Source organism: Falco peregrinus, chromosome 5, assembly GCF_023634155.1.
Source record: "Falco peregrinus isolate bFalPer1 chromosome 5, bFalPer1.pri, whole genome shotgun sequence".
Taxonomy (NCBI): Eukaryota; Metazoa; Chordata; class Aves; order Falconiformes; family Falconidae; genus Falco; species Falco peregrinus.
This window is the reverse complement of record NC_073725.1, coordinates 106,029,113-106,050,581: the sequence shown is the minus strand read 5'-3', so window position 1 is coordinate 106,050,581 and position 21,469 is coordinate 106,029,113. Positions and strand designations below refer to the sequence as shown.

Below are 21,469 nucleotides of genomic sequence, written 5' to 3'. Positions count from 1 at the left end.
ATTTTCATTCATGTTTTAATTAATAATGAAGTTTTAACTACATAATTCACTTGCTCCATTTCTTTGATGAGTAAGAGTACTGAAAATACTCCCTCATCATGGTCATTAGAATGTCACCATTTTTATAGTACTGCTTGGCCACTTCAAATTTGGTTAGGTAGCAAGCAATAGTTGTTTAGAAACCAATACATGTTAGTAAAGCAAAAGCAAGAGACATTTCAAGAGAGAAAAATCAGCAGGAGAGAAAAGTCCATACTTAAGTCTGCTCTTCTGCAGATGCTACATTACCACTACGACATAATTATGACTCCACTTCATGAAATTATAACAAATGAACATTTGTTTTCAGCTTAACAATGCTTAAAAAAACGCAGGAAAAGAAAGGGGAAAAAACCAAACAAAAAAAAAAAAAAAAAAGATAAACAACAAAAAAAAAAACCAAACCAAAAAACAGCTCCTCTAATGGGGAAATTGGTTCCTGCTCACATTGTGACATTAATAGAGCATCACACACTATGAAGATACTAGAAGCTCCCCACACACCTGCCGATTTACCAGACCCCAGTATGAAATATAATTCTGCACAAGATCTTGTCACCTCAATCACATTTGTAAATGAGAGAGAAGAAACCGATGCCCTAAACCCTCGGCAATGCCATCATGTTCTGGACTCTAATGAGTTGCTGGAAATCTGAGATCCATGGATCTTTGGCAGACTTTTTGTTACACAAGCCATATGTTGATACAAGTGCGGGTAGACCCAAAATACAGGTGATAAATTTCAGTCATTCTTGGCAACAGATAAGGAGAGCAGAAGAAAAAGGGAGAAGGTGTAGTAGAGTTAGTCAGCTTTTTTACAAATGCTAAATTGTTAAATATATCATGACCATATTGAAAACATCAGAAATCCAACTTTTCTGACTAACTTCAGTACCTTCCTTCAGATCTGTGCATTTGGGTGTATATTTTTTTTTATTATATACAAAAATTACGAACAGTTCAGAAATGCACGTCCTATAGCATGATTGCAAATGCAGTTTTGGTCTTTCCCCTGGCACTGCGCAGCAGATATGCCACTGGCTTTGAAACAGATTATCTGGAATGGAAGATCTGTGAAGTCCAAGAGCCTGTTCAGTGTAATCTATTTTTGTCATACCTTGTCTTGTTTTCTCACTTAGCAATTAGTTTAAGATAGGCTTAACATTTGCGCTGATGTGCAAGTGTATCTCTGTGTTAAGGAAGAATGAAGGGGTGGGGAGGGAAAAAAAAGGGAATGAGGGAGAGACATTGTCCAACAGATATATTGGTGTGGGAGTCAGAAGAGCTGCCTTCAGTTCCCAGCTTTGCTGCTGTCCTGCAGTTTGACCTTGAACCAGCCCCACTGCTTCCCAATACCTCGATTTTACAACTTTTAAGATGTAAATAGTGACACTTTCTTTTCCCTTGCACTGCAAGGGCTTCAGATTAAAAGTGTTGTGGATTCTTAGTTATTACTATTTTGGGAAACAGATAACAAGCATTGGTTTGGGGCAAAGTAACACTTCTGCCCCCACCCACCCACAGAATTATACTAACTGTGGAAACTCTGCAAGGGTTTCCAAGCTGTAATCAAAAAAAAAAGGATTTTGGCTTCAGTAATATGTAATACAATTTAGATATCAAATATAAATGTAAACTCCCATACATAACCATTATGTAGCTATGCACAGCGTCACTGAAATAAAAACAACAGTAAGTTCATCTTGAATCTACAGAGAAAGAAGAAAAGCTTGTGCATAAATGTAAAGTAGCTTGGCAATGGCTAAACCATTAATAACTACTTTAACAGTTATGTCTTCCAAAATGACATTCCACGGATAAACTATTTTTAATTGAAAAAATAGTGTTATGCACTGCCTAGGAAATCTCACAGGGTGGCAGAAGCTGAGTAACATTTCCGTTCTGTGCGAGCTCTGTAACACAGCATCTCATGTTGTTCAGAACTTTGTGTGCTGTTCTTCCCATGTTAACATCAAGATATTTTTTCCTGTGCCTATAGCGCAGAGGTTGAAACAAACCCTAGAGCCCTGTGATACTGAATATCCAGCTTTTGTTTCTGAACGCACTATAAAGGAGACCACGGGGAATATTGCTTGCGATGACTGTTTCAAGTAAGCCCTTTCAATTTTTTTTTTATACAACTGTTTGTGACAAAGCAATAAAACTGAATTATTCAAGGTTATGTTGAAGAACGTACAAGTCTGTTATGTTTTATCTTATATAGTGATCTCTTCCAAGTGTCATTTCTGTGATTACAGCGGTCATTTAAGTTTGATACTCTTAAATTAAAGCAGTGCCTATTAATTTCTACCAAAAAATGTAAAACCAGTGGAGGTTTATGCTAATTTCAAAGAATAGTGAATGTTGTAAGACTTTTCCTGGACACAGGCAGCAGGCAGTATTATTAAGAGCATACTCTGTAAAGCTTTACAGACAAAACTATACAGAAGTGAAATCCTGCTGGATGGGTGAGATGTTTCCTTGCAGTACAGTGAGATCTGGTTGTTTTACTTGAATGCCAAACAGTGTTTCCTTCTTAGAATTGTTGGACTGAAGAGTGGGAGAGGATTGAATCTATTCTCAAAACTTTCAGTGCTGGGAAGCTGAGTTTATAGTAGAGACCTCCGAAGTTGGTGCTGCACCCTTGTCGGTCCCACCAGTGCTGCTGTAAAGTTGCCCCTCATAGATTTGAGGGAAGAGAAAGACTCCAGTATAGCTTTCCTCCCTCAGGCTGGAAATGTCCGTTCTCTGCATTTGCTGCCTGTGTGCACTGACTTTTTACTGTAGTTATGGTACATTTGAAGAATTGCCTAGGTATCATTTATGCAAATGTCTGTACTTCAGTAAGTCTCTTAATTAGATTTCCTTTATGCAGAGAGGTCATAATCACAAAGGGCATTAGTAGTAACAGCAATGATTTGTCTATCAATGTAAATGTCAGGAAGAATTTGTAAGTTAAACAAAAATTGTTGTAACTTTCCCTTTCAAGACTAAATCAATATCTAATTAGCAAATAAAGGTGAAAATTTCTTCTATTTGAAGTCAATAGGTGTGCTTCTGAACTTGCTCCTAATTTTTCTCCTTGATATCTTCATTGCTTTAAGACGGGAAATAGGAGTAAGTACACTGGAGTGCTAATATTCACCTTTAATTTCCTGTTGACCAACTCTTAATTATAAGGAAATTATTAATGTCTGGTATGACTAATTGCTTGTATTTGGCTTTGTGGGATTGAAGTATGAAAGTGCTTTGTAAATTGATCCAAGGGAGCCCTTTAAATGTAACAATAGGTCCCACTGCCGGAAAAGTACGAACTCAACAAAATCAAGCCATGATTTTTGCACTTGACGTATCAAATACAATGTAGGTTACACTCTGTGAGTGCTTCGTGCCGGCATTACAGAATTCAAGCAGCCTTATTCTGTGATCATTTAGCAGATTACTGAGAAGATGTGCAACAAATTATCATACATCCCTGGCAGTGCTCAAGGCCAGGCTGGATGGGGCTTTGAGCAACCTGGTTAGTGGAAGGTGTCCCTGCCCATGGCAGGGGGGGCTGGAACTAGATGATCTTTGAGGTCCCTTCCAACCCAAACCATTCTATGATTCTGTTTAAATATTGCAAACAGACATAATTTCATGAAAAGTTTAATTTAACAGGACCAGGTTTTCTCAAAGGAATGCAGATTTCAGTCTGTCGTCTTAGGTAACTTCAGGTCAAAGGAAATAACTTGCAAAAATAATACAATTCATTCTGCAATACTTGGACAGCACTGAGCTGGAAACTGAGTTTAGTGAAAATTATAGTATTTCAAAAATAATGCGCTAAGATCTTTTTCATAGAAAAACATTTTATGTTCCACAGTGGAACAAAAAAATAAAAGAAAACCCTGTAAGTTACAAACTGATCTCAAGGCACCCATTATTTTTCTCCACAAGCAATGGCAAAACCTAAAGAAATAATCCAGAAGAACTATTAGATTCTCATGGGAAAGTTCTTCGTTATACCGTTTACCCACTGTCATTAACAATCTACAAATTGCATCTGAGATTGCAGACTGCATTGGATTCCAAATATTTTTGTTATAACCCAGGACACTTTCCCGCAGAACAGCTAAGGAATTTGACCCAAAGTCCTTTGTAGACCTACATCTTCTGACCCAGTTTTCTGTTTCACAGCCTCAGTACCAATAAATATTTTTACAAGCAAGTGTGTTGCTTAATACTTGTAATTTAAGAATGATGGGCTCAATCAGTCAAAATTAGGGTTCAACCTTATATACATAAGAGTCTTGAACTGACACTGTGTTCAATGATTAATCTGCACGGCATCTGGTGTGTAGTAGGCTCTCAATTCAGAACCATCGGAGTCAGTAAGATTATTTTCTGTATCCTCTTTGGATTGTGTTATAGATTTGTTTGTGATATGTGCTTGCAAATCTTGATTACAAATTGGAAAATATATTTGTAAATATTTAGCTGAATATACACCCACTTTAATATTGCAACCCTATTTGAAAGGCACTAGAAAAGTCAGCATATTGTGCACAGGTTTACAAACCAAAGTTATGCAAATACTCTGCTTCAGGAAGGTTTGTGTCACAAGTTACTCATTCAAGTCACTGTCCTTTGTTCCTACAGTGTCAGGCACAACTATAGAGCCCTTGTCTGAAAAAGAAGACTAAAAGCAGTCTCTTCGTAGAAGTAAAAATGACGACTGATGTTAATTGTAACCATATAATGTTACATAGATAAGACATTTCAGAGCACAAATACTGTGTTATTGCTAACAAAGTCACAGTCATAGTCAACAAGGTCACATAGTGAGAGTAGGAGGCTCAATCTTACTCTGTCCTGGCCATGCTGTTACTGATAGTATAGAAATACTCTACATTTCGTAGTTACCAAGGGGAACAGTTGCCTACTGTAGTTATGAAAACTAAGCCTTGTTCTTATAAGCATTTCCAATTATAACTTTTAATCGTGGATGCTTGGACTTAAATCAAAGTATCCTCACAAATAAATCACACAGTAGAAAGGACTACATGCTAATTACTTCGTAAATAGCTGGCTTGCCTTTTTAGCCATCTCTGAAAACTTAGTCGACGGAAATTCACCTACACACTGAAGTGGACTTTGAGTCAAGCACTAAATGTATACAGACCTGTAAAATACACTCTCTATATGTAAACTTATCTCTTACTAGAAAAAAATAAATGCTACTTTGGGATAATTTGCAATGTTTAAAAACGATTTTCAAAAATATAGGTTTTATTTAAGAAAGCAGGAGCCTAAAAGAAAATAAGAATTAACATAAGAATGTCATTAGGGTCAGGGTTTGGCTGTCCCACACCATAATTTGTTGTTATTCAATATCCCAATCATTATTAAATTAATCTTCTATTTAAGCAGCAATCAAAAACAAGTCAACCCACATTTTCTAAGCACTGTCAACAAAAGAGAAAAACTGGGATTTTTTAAAAATCTGAAATGCTTTCATATTTTCCAGTAAGCTATTCCCTTTTATAAAGAAAAAAAAAGAAAAAAAAAAAAAAAGCATTACGTCTGAAAACTCAGATAGCTGTTGAATGTTCTACAGCAGCTTCAATGGTGGAAATAGTTAATTGCTAAAGAGAAATGTTATTTCTTTATCAATGTCAACTCTTTCTCTTGCATCAGAGCTACACTAATGCCAAACAACTTGGTATGGGTTTTAAAGGTAGTGTGCTGCTCAGAGATGTGTTTTTGATTAGACATTACATTTGATGTCTTTGGCTAAATAAACATCTCAATGCTGCTTGCAGCTTGATGAGGTATCACCCCAATGCGTTAGCCTATTTTAATACACATCAGCCATTTTAATACACATTCAGCCATTCGCACCAGTTACATTACCAGTTTGTGCCTTCTGGTGATCTCAGCATTGCAAATCTTAATTGCTGATACTTAAAGAGCAGTAAAAATGTCTAGAGAAAGCATCCTTAGAAAGACAAGTTATTATAAATTAGAAAAGATGATGGCTGTTATGATATTTGACCAAAGAAAGTTACCTGATCTCTTTAGTATATCAACTCATCTGTTTGTAGAACAGAAGAATTTTTCTCTAATTGTAAATCTCATTTTTGCATGAAAATTCAGATGTTTTCTTTTAGCTTCACTTAGGAAAAAAACATTAATTTCAGTGTTAACCCAGGCTGCTATGAATGTGAATGTAGATCTGTAGGCACAGCAACTCGCTCATCTGACTATTTATACATTAAGTATATATTTAAGAATTTCAAAGTTGTAAGGAAACTTTAAGTGAATAATTCCAAGTTTGCATGTTCAACTGTAAAACTATGGGCATACAAATCAGGCAGCCGTTGCACAGTCAAATGCTTAAAAATCTGCCCTTTTAACCTCTCCTGTTCATGTGTGATGACATATTGGACTTGGATGCAGATCAAAAATCTGGCCTTACTTCCAATGACCCGGGGAGCAAAGCCCCCTTCTCTTTTAATTGTAGCACTCATGGGTCCACAAGGTCAATACCAGAAACCTAAAGACACTATTTTGTTCCCAGTTGATCCTTTGTGCAGAGTCTTAAGACACAAAACAGAGAGAAGTAAATATGAGAAAGCCATGTTCTCAGTAGGGAAGCAAGGAAACATGTAGCTACAATCATCCTAACCCTGGGAAGGATGTGTGTGGTTTCATTACACAAAATATGGATGTAAGTGTTGCCTTTACTTTCTTGTATATATCATGTAAATTGCCTGTTAATTGAGAGGAACTACTTATTTGATTAAATGCCATCCCATGTATTATATATTTTGCCCATTGGAGTGTTAGTAAGGAGGCGATTATTTAACAGGGAAAACCATCAATAAACTAAATGCCTTCTCTTGATCTCTTATAGACTGGGCATCGAGTGCTGTTCATTACCAATAAGAAGAGGTAAATGGCAGTGGAATTATAGTTCAGGATGACACTGAACCCTTCATGTGAATTTTAATGGCAAATTTCACACATGTCCACTGAATGTTCTTATTTGGCAGTAACAGATAAATAACAATACCAATTAGATTCAGATTGTTCAGGGCATGAGTATATTAGTGTCAGGAATAGTGCAATCTGCAGGCATTAAAATGGTAATGATTTTTAAAAAACACTTAATTTTGATGCATACCACCATTTGCTGAAATATTTCTGCATTTCTTTCCCAGTAGAAGCCTGCCAAACTGCTGTACTTGATCGTGTTTAAAATGTGTAAATAAATATGCAGTTCAATTTCCCATGAAATAAATAATCATTTGCCTTTTCAAATGTAGTTAGTTTACTTCCAAACAAATCAGCTTGCCACGTAAAATAAGGAAAGCATAAAGGGCCAATTTCTTCTCATTTGGAGCTCTATCTACATACATCAGCATATCCCTGTAGATTTCCTGGAGTAGTTTGGGCAGTAAATTATAGTCAGTCTTCTAAAAGACATTTTGGGTTATATTCATTCTACTGTATCCATCTTATAGGACCCTGAGGAAAACCAAGTGTTCTCTATATTTCATCATTGTTTAGACTGTAGGTTTTTGCGTACTTGCGTTTTCAGCAGCCATGCAAAGTACACATATGATAACATGTGCATAAATGTTTTTTACCTGTGCCCATGCTGAGTCACAGGTGTGCCATAGTCAAACTGCTCACTGCTGATCTTGGCAACATTGCACGGATCGTAATTCCTGGGAGCTTGCTTAGCTGTGCATGGAAGTCAAGGGGAGCTCAGTATTTTGCATACCTCAGTACTTAATTGTTCTAGTATCAAGAATAAAAGTCTTATCGAGTCATCTTGCACCTCTGCTTGGAAAATCAGATCTTCCAGACTTGCAGAATACTTGGGAGTGTTGAAAAGTCTTTATATTTGCAGCAACAGCAGTATTGGTAGAAAATGGTCATAGCCAAAACCCCAAAACTCTAGAAGATCCCAAAAGACTTTTTTTCCTATCCTTTTCTTGTAAAAAGTATTGAATTATGTAATTCAAACTGCTGGAATTGTTAGTTAAAGGTCTTCATACTTAGTGTAATATCCTATATTGTGTGTTACCCACACATCTCCACTGTATGTTGAGTAACTTCCTCTTCACTGCAAAGACAACGATGATTATAGTGTTTGTCATGCAGGTGCAATTTAAAGTCACCGTATGGGTAATTTGACTCTACCCTTTGATAATGTATATTTTGAATGACCTGTTCAGGAAACACTGTAAATTACTATTTTCATTTTAGAAAATAGGCATATGAAATAATAGGGCAAGGCACATATAAGTTAGCAGGCAGGTTTCTGCCTGCCAGTCATTAGTTTTAACAATCCTTTGGACAGCTTTCAAGGTTTGTTTTTTGTTTTGTTTGTTTGGGGGTTTTGTTTTTAAATAGAGAAAGATTTTCAATATTCCAGTTTTTATTTCAGAACTTTTTAGTGTGCCTATTGGATTCAGGAGTACTGCTTACACATGGAATCCCACCTTATATTGAAAATAGGTTTTTCTTATTATCTCAGTTTCTATATCAGAGTGTTCTCCTCAAAATCAAAACCTTGGAGTTTGTTTATTTAGTTGACAAAACCATGCAAATCTGTATTCAGATGCTCAGTTTGCTTGGCATTGTAATCATCATAAAACAGAGAATGAAAGAATTACTATGGATCCAAGGAGAAAAGGTAATGTAAAAAAAAAATAAAATATGACCATAGTAATATTTTTCAAAGGGCATTTTTAATGGCAAGGAATATATATTGAATGAGAGAGGGACTCCACAGAAGGAAAAGGAAGATAAGGAAATGGACTGTGGTCTTTTCTTGCAGATGTGTGCAAATTTTTTATTAGGAGACTTTATAGCACTGACTGTGTAAACTGTAAAATCTCGGAGGTATATGGGTCAGCTTCCAAGCAATTCAGTCTATTAGTTTGTCATCAGTTTTGTTGTAGGTTTCGGGGGTTTTTTTTCTGATGAGTAGGGTGAGATGTGCTTTTTCTCTTCACTGCCCACTTCTCTACTTAGGTCTTCCAAATGAGCCTAGAGCTGAATTGCTTGAGAAGTTTTATTTATAAAATTCTGCATAGGATGGTGGTGATCTCCACCCATTCACTATTCATAGTTAAGCTCAGTAGTGCTATAAAATGTAAATATTACTCAAAAATTAATGTAATTTTACATTTTAAACAAGCAGTGATAAATATTAACCAAATGATAGATAGTATCTAGCACAATGAAATGGTGCTTTGTAATGGCAGCAGATTTAAAAAGTTGTATGAATGCCATAATCTATAGAGCTGAATAATATATATGTGTGTGTGTATATATATATATATATACATAAAGATGGCTTGAAATAGGAAAAGTTATTAGAATTGGGAAACACTGTGAAATTTTAAAGCCGGGCAAACTTGCGAAGAATTGCTAATACTAGGAAATTCATTTCAGTTTATAATACACTTATATTGCAGTCTGATTGATGAAAAAAGTGGAAACAGGGCTTAGGCATCTGTACATGTGACACTTCACAGAGGATTTGAGAGCTTAATGAATATTTAATAGTCTTTATCTTGGAAAAACATCATGAATTTTAAGATCTGAGTGCCATGCAGGGAACATTCATACATTACCTAAAACATTATAGAGAACATGACATGCAGTGTACTTAATTCTTTCAGATGTGGCCTTCTTAATAATTGCTAAAGTTTATGTTTACAGAAATAAATTAACAACATCCTTGCAAAGCACACTGTGGGCACATCCAATGAGCACTTTAGTCCTAGGATTTATTACACTTTTAATGTGAATCTCCCAATCATCTCTGCTTTTCATACGCCAGTTTGTGATGCATAGCTCTTTGCTAGGGCTGTACTGTCTTTAGATTTGACTAGACCCAAAGCTGTGGAAAAGAGTAGTTACGAATTCATGCATATCAGAAGTTATGTTTACAATGTCACATGATATTTGTGAGCCTTCCTAAAATCAACTGGCTTTTTAATCTTTAAATTATATTTAGAATCTAGTTTAGAAATAATGTAGTTTTTAAAAAACACTGAGATGTCTCTCAGTACAAACCACAGCTACTGAAGTAAGTAGCTAAGTAACTTAGTAGTTTTTTAGCTTTTAGCCCTAGTAAGGGCTAAAAAACCTCCACTACAAACACGTAGACTAACATACTATAGTGGAACTGCATTTTCAAGTCTAGATATCTTCTCTGACCTCCCTGTCATTGTCCCGCTAACCAGATGCCACTGTCAAAAAGCTAAGTCTAAGCTTTAAGAGATCTCTGATATGATTTGCTTTGTACCAATTACTGTATCTCCTCTGTTGTCATCGTGAGCAGCTTATCATAGAACCAGGTACCCACCCTGCCTGCTCTCAGGTTTGTTCAAGGGTATGAACCTGCACTCATATTTAATGTTTGTGGCATTTCTGAGCTTAGTTTCTTTGCAAAAATTTTGCAGTCTATTTTAAACCTAGTGATCTGAAACTCTCCTTTATCTTACATCTTCATAAGGGTGGGCGGCTGGACTAAAAAGCTTAGGAGCACTGTCAAATTCCTTGTTACACAACGTACTTTTTTTTTCATCCTAGTGTGCACACTCAAAGCTTTTGGATGTTTGTTACATTTCTAATATGCAGTTGGTAAGATACTCTTATCTGAGCATCAGTTATTTGAGAAAGCATCCTCTGATTGATCATGAAAGATGAATGGCACTTCTGGGGATTCCTTTCTGAAATGTGATTGCCAACGATCCCGTAGCTCTCTGGGGTTGCAAGCCTTTGGCAGGCACAGGAATGGTGAGGATGATATCGTTAATTTAGATCCTTGATTCTAAACTTTGCTTTGAGTAGGTATGTTTATACTGACACAGAACTGTGCTGCAGTCAGCCAGGCTATACATGGTAGCAATATTTTGCCAGCATGAGGTCAGGTTACGGGCCTGAGGCTGAGAGTTTATCTGTCTCTTTTTATATTAGCGAACCACCAGATGCTTTTTTTTTCATATACTTTAACTGCTCCAGCTCTCAGAAATGTTGTTATTGGCATATATGTTATTTTTATAAATTGCATTGAAGATATTCCATTCTCTATCATCATTTATTTGAAACAAAAAAAGCAAAACACCACACCAAAAATAAATAAATTAAAAAACAACAAGTAGCCCAACTTGACTGTGGTATAAACATTTCATTCATTCATTTAAAAAATATGATAAGTGAGAGAAATGTGGGTTGGAAATGTAGCCAGCAGCCTGGAAAGCACATGATAGGAGTTGGGAAACAGCACAGCGGATATCTGCACTTCAGTTGAATGCTTAAAGTTTGTTCCAGACCATTAGGGTTGAACATTTGCAACCAACAGTTATGTGACTAACACATATTTGAGTGCAGAGTGCACAATATTTTCCATTTCCTGTACCCTGGTGCTGGTATGTTTTTTCTTTCTGTAAAAAAATAGGAAAGATCAAATTCAACAGATATGAAATGTAATCCCAAAGTGCCAACTAATCTTAATCCAAAATACCCAAACTTCATTAACATGGTTTTGCACTCAAAAAATAATGCTGAAAGGTCTGGAGAGAAATGGCTGAATTTACAGAGATGCTCGAGCATCTGAGCGCCCAGTGGGGGCTATCCAAGTTGAGTACCATGGAAATTCAGGCTACTTTTTCACATCTTCGTGAATGTGTTTTGGTTGCCAATTTGAAAATACTGCCCTCAGTTTCTTTCAGTTCAAAATACTCACAGTGAATTTCTTCCATGCTTTGCAGGACTCATCTGCAAGGGCAAAACAACTGGTAGCTATTTCTTTTTTTTTTTTTTTTTTTCTTTTCTACAGCCTCCTAAAAATGATTGATATGATTATGTATGTGCAGGAGTGACAAACGCTAACACAACAATAGATATTATTCTAGTCATAGTTTGAATGTAAGTCCCACAGTCATCACTGTAGCATGAAACAATAATATTAAAATGTTCCTATGGTCATTACAGAAACAAATGAAAAATACACATATGGATATTCCCCCCCCCCCCCCCCCCCCCCTTGAAGCAGGCTGTTAAAGCTCCTAAACATGAAATTAAAGATGAATCTGAACAGCCGTTTAAATGTTTACAGGATATTTTAAAATCCCACCTGAGCCATGTGTTTATTGTGACCATGTATTCTACTTCATAGCATCTGTTGTCACGAGCACAGATCTAAATAATAGCAGCATATTTTTGTAAAATTAAAAAGTGTATTGTTTGTAGAATATACCATATTGATCAATAATTCTTACTTATGAACAAGCATGTTTTAAAACAAAGCACAATAATGCAGTATTTCTGTGAGAAAACAAGATTTTTTAAAAAAACTAGTAACACACAGCATTGTTTTTAAACAAAGTTTAATCGATTTTAATGTTTCTGTGGTGCTCAAATCGTCCACAAATTACAAAGAAATATATTCCATTCTGCAGGATAATGGGAAGATATTTTATCTGAACTTTTTTTTTTTTTTTTTTGGTTCCTCAAGCTTAGTTTTATCCTGTAAGTATCTTCAAGTTCCATGCTGCTTGTCATTCATTTTATTCCCTCAAACCCTTTGCAACCTTTGTAACTCTCTCTTGAAGGGGGCAATGGCTCTGAGAAGCAAAGATTGCTGAGCACTCTCAGGGTTATGACCACTCTCTGCTGTTGACACGGTAACAGTGTTGCTGGCCACCGGCAAACAGGAGGGAGCACAGCTCTAAGTCAGGGAAAGGGAAAAGGATCAATGCAACTGACTAATGATGGAATTTGGGATCCTCAGTCTGTCCCCTCTCTGCAGCTGTCTGCCCCCCCCCCCCCCCCCCCTCCATCCCATACGAGATGCTGCGTTCCACGTTTCCTTAAGCCTGGGTGTGTCTGGGGCTGTGTAAGCGGCTGCTCCTTACCAGGGAAACTCAGCGCTGTGCTCAGCCTGTATCCTGTCCAAAACGTAACATCGGTGGACAAGGAAATGGATTACCTCTCCTGCATGGAAAAACAGAGAATAAGCTGTGTGACACTAGTATTGATTTCCTTGAACAGCAGGTGCTACAGTCAAATAGCAGGGTGTAAGCAACTTACAGGTTTCTGAGCTGGGCAAGACACACCTCTTGCGTGTTTGAAATTGAATTACTTTAGCTTTGCCTGTTATGGATCCATCTATGTTAGGAAAGGAAAGCTGAAGCCAGCAGCATTTCAGAGACAAGATATTAAGCCTACCACATACAGATTATGCACCTTGCGATTCAAGTAGTTGTGGTGAAGCAATGACCTGCATTGAGCAAGGAAATAGTGACTTGCACATGTGTGTGATCTTCAGTTAGCCGGTAAACCGCTTGTCTGCCTTCAGGGGATAGAGCAGCCTCATGAGTACAGCAGCCAGGAAGAAAAAAGGGTCTGGCTCTGCCTTGCTACTGCTGTGCCTGTTTTCATCAGTGTGGGAGAAGCTCCAAAATCCCTACGGGACTGCAGGGGCCCCACAGCAAAGTCACCTGCTGCAGCAGCTGATAAACCTCTTCCCTCTGTCCCTTTCCCACAGAGCACCAACAGCGCTTGTCTTATTATCCCCGTGCCCTTTCTCCCATCTTGGAATATCTCTCCCCTTTCCAGGGAGGTTTGTCCCTCTCCCACTTGCCTTACTGATACTTTTCCACTTTGTTCAGAGGCTGGAAGGTAAAAAGAGAAAGAAGCACACAGTGTGGAAAGAGGGCAGTGCAGCAAGGGCAGTGCCAGCTCGGTCCCTACTCCTCTACTGCCCTGAGTATATCTTCTAATTATCCCTCCTTACAAGTCAAAGTAATTCTTATAATAAGAAAAAGAGCTGGCAATTTTGAAATTAAGTTGGTTTGTTTTGGTTTGGGGTTTTTTGGGGGTTTTTTTGTTTGTTTGTTTGTTTTTGTTTTTAATATAGCCTGTGGCAGAAACTATTATGGTAACAATGTAATATATCTTATAATGGTATGAAAATTTTTATATACACAGGGAAAAGGAAGAGATTAAAATCAGATAAAGCCCCAGGTTTGAACGCAGTGTGCTGGCTCTTTTAGAACAGGTGTTATAGTCTGCACTTAGCTTTAGGCACCCCATTTCACCCCCTTCAGGACGCATTTCTCTGCAGGATCACTGTTTAGCCATTAGAGAGAGAAAGACCCTCCCACAGAGGATGATTCGGATCATGGAAGCCAAGCTCCTGCTCTGAATTATGCTTGAGCAGCCTGTGCCTCTCCAGGCTCTCTGTTCAGAGCTGGGGGTGATTACCCCTCTCGTGCAGGAACCTGAGCTACACACATGAAAGCAGCTGGGGTGACTGCCCTCCAAGATTTGTGTTACAGTCCTGTCATGGTGCTTCCCAGATTCTAGGCTGTCTTAAGAAATTAGAAAGAACTGGTTCTCTGTGGGAAGAGTCATTTAGCTACCATGCACGCATTAGAAGTGTGCTTTCTTATCATGCCTTCTTAAGCATGACTTTAGCAAATGTAATTTTGAATGCAGCAGTACCTGAATTCCAAGTCTTTTCCTGTTTAATTCTATAACGAAAAAAATAATTTCCAAAGATCAGATTAATAAATGCTTGCATTTTTTAGCAAATATTTACTATTTCCAAGTAAAACGTGAAGCTGTGTTTTTTTTCAAATCAATTTGTAGGTGTTTGGGCAGGTCTTTCTCTATGGGCTGATACAGAGGCAGGTTAGAAAGAAACAGATAGTGTGAAACATGAGGAAAAGTGTTGTGTAATGCTCTGACTCAAAATACAGATTTTCTTGCAGATTTACTCTCTGTTCTTATTTTATCTTCATTAACAAAATAGTTTGGCATGACTAGATTTTCTTCCTCCTTCTCACTCTACCCCTCTCAAGTAACAAATTTCTTCCTTCCTCACCTTCCCCACAAAGTGAAGAAGCAGTTTGTGTTCAGGTCTGTTTTAAGCCTCTGAACCTGTATGTCAAACAAACCAAACTAGTTCCTCAGTGGATGAAAGATAGGGGAGAAGTTAATAATAAGGTTCTTAGGGACCCAGTGAGGTTACAGCATAACAGGAACCACAACAGTTTATTCCATTTTATATATAGAGACCTATGCAAGGATTTTGATAGTGCTGTCACTATCAAATGATGGTGAAGATACTGGTATAAAGGAAGAACATTTTAATCAGATTTACATTACTTAACACAAAAAGAGCATTACCCTTTAAAGTTGAAGTGTTCTCCATAATATTAAACATAGGCTGTTAAACACAGACTTTCTTTTGATTGTTAATAAAGGTCAATAAAAACCCTTACTCTGTCCTTGAAAGCTGACTGCCATATTGCCAGCGACACGAATGACAGCCGGAGCCAGCAGGTGTTCAGAAATGCTTAGTGTCATAGAAACTTTAAAGGCTCACAGTGGAGCTCATTTAAAAGACAGGACCATTTTCACTACTTTGTCAGCAACTTTCTTTATTCCCCATTGCAGTCGTGGAAGCTGTTCTGCTAGAGGTTTTTCTCACTTACAACTGAATCTTGGCATACACAATGAAACATTTTGAGGGAATATTTCAGTAACTGAAAGACTTTGTTCTGACTGGGTTTATGCACCTTTTGTTTTCTGTGACCGTTCAGTTTCTGAGGCTTACTGGCATGAATGTTCACTCAAAATGAATTTCAAAGATGCATGGGCATGTCACCATGGAAACTGGGAGTTGAACTGAAACACAGGACCTGCTTCGGGGGTGGCTGTGTGCTTTGTCCGCTTGGGGCAGGGAAGCAGTGCTGCGTGTATGGTCTGAATAGTCACAGAGCAACTGCAGCAGTTGTGACTGGCAGAAACTTCTTTGCCATTGATGTAGTGAGGGTAGGAATCCCTCATGACTGCAAAATGGTCTTAAATTACAGCAGCTGAAAGAAGCATAATTTTCTTGTGTAAATTCTCTTAATAGAAAAGAAAGCTTAAATGGACATATTTTTTTTGCCCTTAATTCTTTGCTAAACTCAATCTCTGTCTTCAGTCCTCTGTCTTCACTCGCTGATATGTTAATCCTTTGCCTGTGACCTCACAAGCCAGTGACTGGTGTGAGCATTTGGCTCCACAACTTCATTTCAAGGTTATGTTTGGGTATTGTGAAAGGGAAAACATCCATTTACTGCTTGTGGACGATAATGTTTTCTTTTTAATTTGCCTCTAGTATGGTAGAGAAGCAGCAAGTTGGTTCCACTTGGCAAGATATTAGTTAAGATATTATTAAGCACTATGAAAAAAAATGCTGCAGTAAGCCAAAAACTTTTTTTTTTTTTTATGGTTCTTTAGATGAATCACAAGTTCTGTGGCAGTCGCCATAAGGTTAGACACTTCACAAACATCTGTAATAGGTAAACAGAATGTAGATTCTTAAGAATATTCACTGTTTGATTAGATTCACAGTGTGATTAGTTGATAACTGTCTTATAATTCCTGAAGTAGAAAACTTTTTTTACTGAACCTAATATACTGCTTTTTGTAGTTCCTTTAATTCATAATTCCATCAATCCATGCACATACTGCATTCCCCAAATCACCACGTCTAGCAGGATTTTCTGTATCACTTAATTCCTACAAACCTTTGTAGTTTTTTACTTTATTGGCAGAGAATCCAAACAGTAATTTACTCTAGCACCTTAGTTCCGTAGTGGAAACTTTCTTCTGGGTTAAAGTGCTTTCTTTTTTTCACACCGGCTAAGTGAAGTGATAGGAAAAGCTCCCAGATTTTTTTTACTTTTATTGTCCGCCCCCCCCCCCCCCCCACCCCCCCTTCTTTTCTTCTTTGGGGAAGCAATGACCTGTACTGTACAGCCCTTATGCCACCCCAGAAAAGTGCATGAAAGAAGAAATGACATGGGAAATGTGCCCACCTTTCCTAAAATGGCACCGTTAAGCCTGGCTCGATGGTACATGCTTTCCAATAGGCTTCAGTATTCACCTGAGGGCCACCAAAAGGGACTATTACAGAAGGACTTGGAGTTAGGAACACAGTAGGTACAACAGAAGAGAGAGTACTCCCTTCTCATCAAAAAGAGAAATTAATCATTGAGCATCCAGTTAATTGTTACAACACATTATGCCCTTCAGGACCATTTCTGAGCCAGTTATAAAGATACAATAAATACAAGTTTTGGACCGCACAAAGTCCAAACTGTGCCAATTTCTGGGAATAAAATTAATATTTTTTCTACCCTTTAGGGTTTGATTTATTCCTAACTGTTTGGAGAAATTCATGCAGTACAATTTTGGTATTATTGTCTGTTAAAGTTTTTCCCTCCTTTCCTTTTATTGGCCCCATTTCTCCCACACACAAATCCACAAAGCCACAGATGCTCCATTACAATGATGTCAGTCTTGCTACATGCTCCAGCTGTTTGGTAGGTACATTTATAAAGTTCAGCCTTTTACATTGTGCCATAAATGTATATTTCATATATAAACATAAAGCTAACATATTGCAGATCACTCTAAGTGTAATTTTAATGGAGGTTCAGTAAGTTTAAAAAATACTGAAAAGTGTTTAATCTTTCCGTTGGCAACATTTTTATAGTAAGTTTTCCAAGTATTTTTTTTTCTGAAGCTAGGTTTGAATATTCCCTGCCCCCTCTGCTATTTCATCCTCTGTGATCTTTGGAAAAAGCAGGGAGTTATTTTAGTAAGACAATATGTATTTTAAATAAAGATGTCTGAGGAAAAATATGTTTTTCTCCACATCTTCTTGGTGCTCAAACCCTCACTTAACGTTCTGTACGTTTACCAGCATACCACACTGAAAAACACCTAATTCCTGGAACCGCCGGATTTCAATGATATTCGGTATGGCAGATATTCTGTTGATATGATATATAAATTCTGACAGATTGTTTTAAAAATGTATCAAGACTTGGGTCCAAGCCTTAAAGCCTTTCTTTGTATTGTGTCCTGAATTTCAAACGAAAGGCTAAACGGTGCCCGTTTGGCTGTGCCTCCTCCCCTTTTCTCTTTGGTATGTGCTTATTAAGAGTTCAGCTCACTGTAACTATGTGGATCATTAAATAATGCCCACAGGATCCTTCCCTGGTCTCCCCTGGGTGATTTCCTTCTTACTAGCAATGTCTTTATTTCTCACTCTCCTTTTCAATTGCCTGTTTTATCTTAATTTGAATGTGGTGCTGAGTTATCACCATATTTGTATCATATAGTTGTCATTATTCTAAAATAAATTTCCTCACTTAGGAAGGTTTTGAGGTTTAATCTCTGTTTCGTTGGCTCAGTAATAAAAGGATTCTTGAGAGGACAGGTGAAAGCTGAGATCTTTCTCAGTAGTTCATGGCGCTTCAAGCAAGACCCAGAGCAAGTAAAAGCCCTAATGCGACTGTACAGGCTAAAGTTTGGGACTGTGAGTTGTCGTTGTGTGGCTGCAGGAGAATCTTCATTATTTTTACAGATTGATTTCATGTGTACTTAAAAATTCCCGATCATAAATACACAGCTAGGGATTCATAATAAAGCAGAGATTCTGTATTGGAATCTGAAGAAGAAAAATCTGATAATATCGTTAGTGGTTCACCTGTGCCTCAGGCTCTGCATTAACATACCAGCAGTATAAGCCCACCTGTTCCACGTCACCCGTGTACCTTTCAGCAGCATGTACATCTGAAAATGGACAACCATATTCTGTGAACTGAGGGAACGAAGCATTGCCCAAGGCCCTCTACTTCCCCAAGGTGTAGAGATACAGGATGATATATATATATAAAGTAAATTATATTTCTGACTGTAATACAAGCATTGTTGACAAGTTCAAAAAACCCTAACAAAACTGTTGCTCAGAAGTACAAATAATGTCACTGTTATTTGATTTCTTTTTAATTTACAGGTCTTTTGTAATCCAGCAAATCCCAAGCAGCAATCTCTTCATGGTGGTAGTAGATAATGAATGCTTCTGTGATTCTGTCCCACCAATTACCATGGCACCTATAGAAATAAGGTATATCCTTTTGTTTGCAAAGTTGTCTGAAAAAGATTCAAGATGCAAATATTGAAAAAAATTTTATTATGTATGTCAAACTTACATTACATGACTTAAGAACATATCATTACCCATTACAAAGTTCTGGGGCTGTTTGAAAGTAAGACAGCTGAGAATGCCTTCCCACTTATTTTCAAGGAGAATTCACTTTTTTTTTGGTTTGTTTTGTTGTTCTTGTTGTTGTTTTTTGATGTGTGGTTGGGTTTTTTTTGTTGGGTTTTTTTTTTTTGAACAGCCAGTACAAATTAAACAAACAGTTATGTGCATCTTTAAGCATCATAAGGTCATGGTCACTTTTGGGTAGCTAAATGTCTTTCAAATTAGCCCCTAAATATGCAATTTCCTTACAAGAATGGAGGTCCTGATATTGGAACTTATAAAACTTCTTACAACATAGATAACTGTTTATTTTAGGGTTGGACTGGAGTATTGAAAATGTTTTAGAATCCTGCTTTCCAGAAATATAAAAAAATTAGCAAAGTGAATGTACCACTTGATTTTTAGTTCCTCTATTTTTTTAGTTTTGTGCTGTTCTGTAGTTGAGGATTTCTTTTCTCACATAAGTTGGAACTTATCAAAAGTAGTCTGCAGTGTGCTTTTATTGCACACTTAGTACGGAAAGACAGGTTAGCAATGTAAGTGCAAATGATACTGTCTGAACTATGGATCACTGAGAGGAAAGCACTAGAATTACCTTTTTCTTGTGCTGACCACACATATCACCCTGGGTTTTTGATGGAAAGAAAGCAAGAAGCTGAAAAATGTTCATTATATTCACTATATTCATTTCAAAACACTCACACAAAAATGCAACGGTCAGACCATCTCTCCTTAACTACCTTGTACATAATGAATCCCTTAAATGTGAACGTTTAAAATCTCAGAAGATAAGAAGACGCCCAGAATCTTGTCATGGATTTCACCCTGAAGTAAGTTTCTAACTACTTTTCCTTTCTTTTGGACTCTGGTAGATGGTTTATTTCTTTAAAAAAAAATAAATAGGAAAAATATCTGCTAAGATGAAACATCAGGAGATGATTGAACACAGCAGTAAGGGAAGTGAGTGACATTATAAGTGCTGCAAATCTTCTTAGTACTCCTGTATGCAACGTCTCGACTTGCTGCTTTTGTAGGCTGTTTTGTATCAGATATGAGAACGTGGTAAGATGTGAGCGTAAACTGGCAGCCAGGAATATCTGAGAACTTATTCCAGCTCAGCACTGACCACAGGATTCCTCATTAGAGATGGCTGGGAACTTTGTGCTGCTAATGTTTTTTTTCAGTAACTAGCTTCACCGTCTCAACTGTCATGCTATATCAGTGCATTCACACATAATATTGCTTGGGAGGGATCACTACACATATTTACTACTCTGTGTTCTGCATTAGTACTCTTATTTTTAAAGTGCCAAGGAGATCTGGTAGAGACTGGCAGGTGATTACATTGGCTTGTATCTGCATAGACATGCATTTTACTCTGGAGTAACTTTCATGTCTTCAGTGGTGTAATGCAATGTAGAATGAGATCTAAAATACAGCATGGAGGAGACTGTATAATGCTTGTTGCTCATGCTCATTTTCAGCCTACAGTCTAAACTTGTTCAAATGAAAATAGTTACCTGAATTGCTTCCTGAGTGTATTGAGTTCATGGGTTTTGGTTTTTGCACCAATCCTCTTCTGCCCATGTAGTTTAGTAAAGAGCCATATATCATAATTTAGTGTAATGGCTTGTATTTATTTTCCTTTGGTTTTATTTTTTTTTCCCTTAGGAAAATGCAAGAGAATGTGGTGGTGTCTCAGGCCTTAGTGCTAAACCTCCTCTTGTTCTTCTTCTTCTGCTATTGACGATTTTCTCAAGGTGACATTGACTGATGTCTTCAATTGGCATGCTAATACATGGATAAACTGTGAACTGGGAAATGGTGCAACATAAAGGACATGAAATATAGTCAGAGCATCAGCATTTCATGATTTTAAACTGTTGGTGATATAAATTCTTAAAGATATGTTGAAAAAAGATTTATCTTTTTACTTTGCAAGTCATGCAGATGTGAATTTGGCATATGGCAGTCATGATTCATCAGAAAAGGACTTGGTAGATAGAGGTGACCATTGCTTTGTCCCATTGAAAATAATTTAAAACTGTGTACTTTTTTCAATAAAGTATATTAAAATCACAGTTTCAGAGTGTATTTGAAGTATGATAATGTATTTGTGCCATTAATTAATGACGGGAAGAGAATAAAATAAATGGAAGTTCTTTTATTATGCTTTTAGCCTATTTCTGAAAAGAATCAGAGAAGAAAATGTGGAGTTAGATTTTATAATAAGGCAGGATAGCTTTTATTAACAAGTCCAGGAAACACGTGTGCATGTATGAAGCTGAGCAGGTAATGTGCAGT

The 21,469-nt window shown here is 37.2% G+C and overlaps 1 protein-coding gene across 4 annotated transcripts in view; it reads left to right on the top strand.

Moving 5' to 3' along the window:
* CACNA2D3 (calcium voltage-gated channel auxiliary subunit alpha2delta 3) overlaps positions 1-21,246 on the top strand; it is a 468,281-nt gene extending 447,035 nt beyond the window's left edge. For 2 of the 4 annotated variants that reach the window (XM_055806468.1, XM_055806467.1), the window contains 4 exons: positions 2,039-2,150; positions 18,914-19,029; positions 19,916-19,995; positions 20,837-21,246. In XM_055806468.1, the coding sequence (XP_055662443.1) occupies positions 2,039-2,150; positions 18,914-19,029; positions 19,916-19,995; positions 20,837-20,929 (401 nt within the window). In that variant the 3' untranslated portion in view covers positions 20,930-21,246. Of the gene's footprint in view, positions 1-2,038; positions 2,151-18,913; positions 19,030-19,915; positions 19,996-20,836 lie in introns of those variants that run through there. The other 2 variants (XR_008747525.1, XR_008747527.1) reach the window with 1 other exon arrangement.
* Positions 21,247-21,469: the final 223 nt, after the last annotated feature.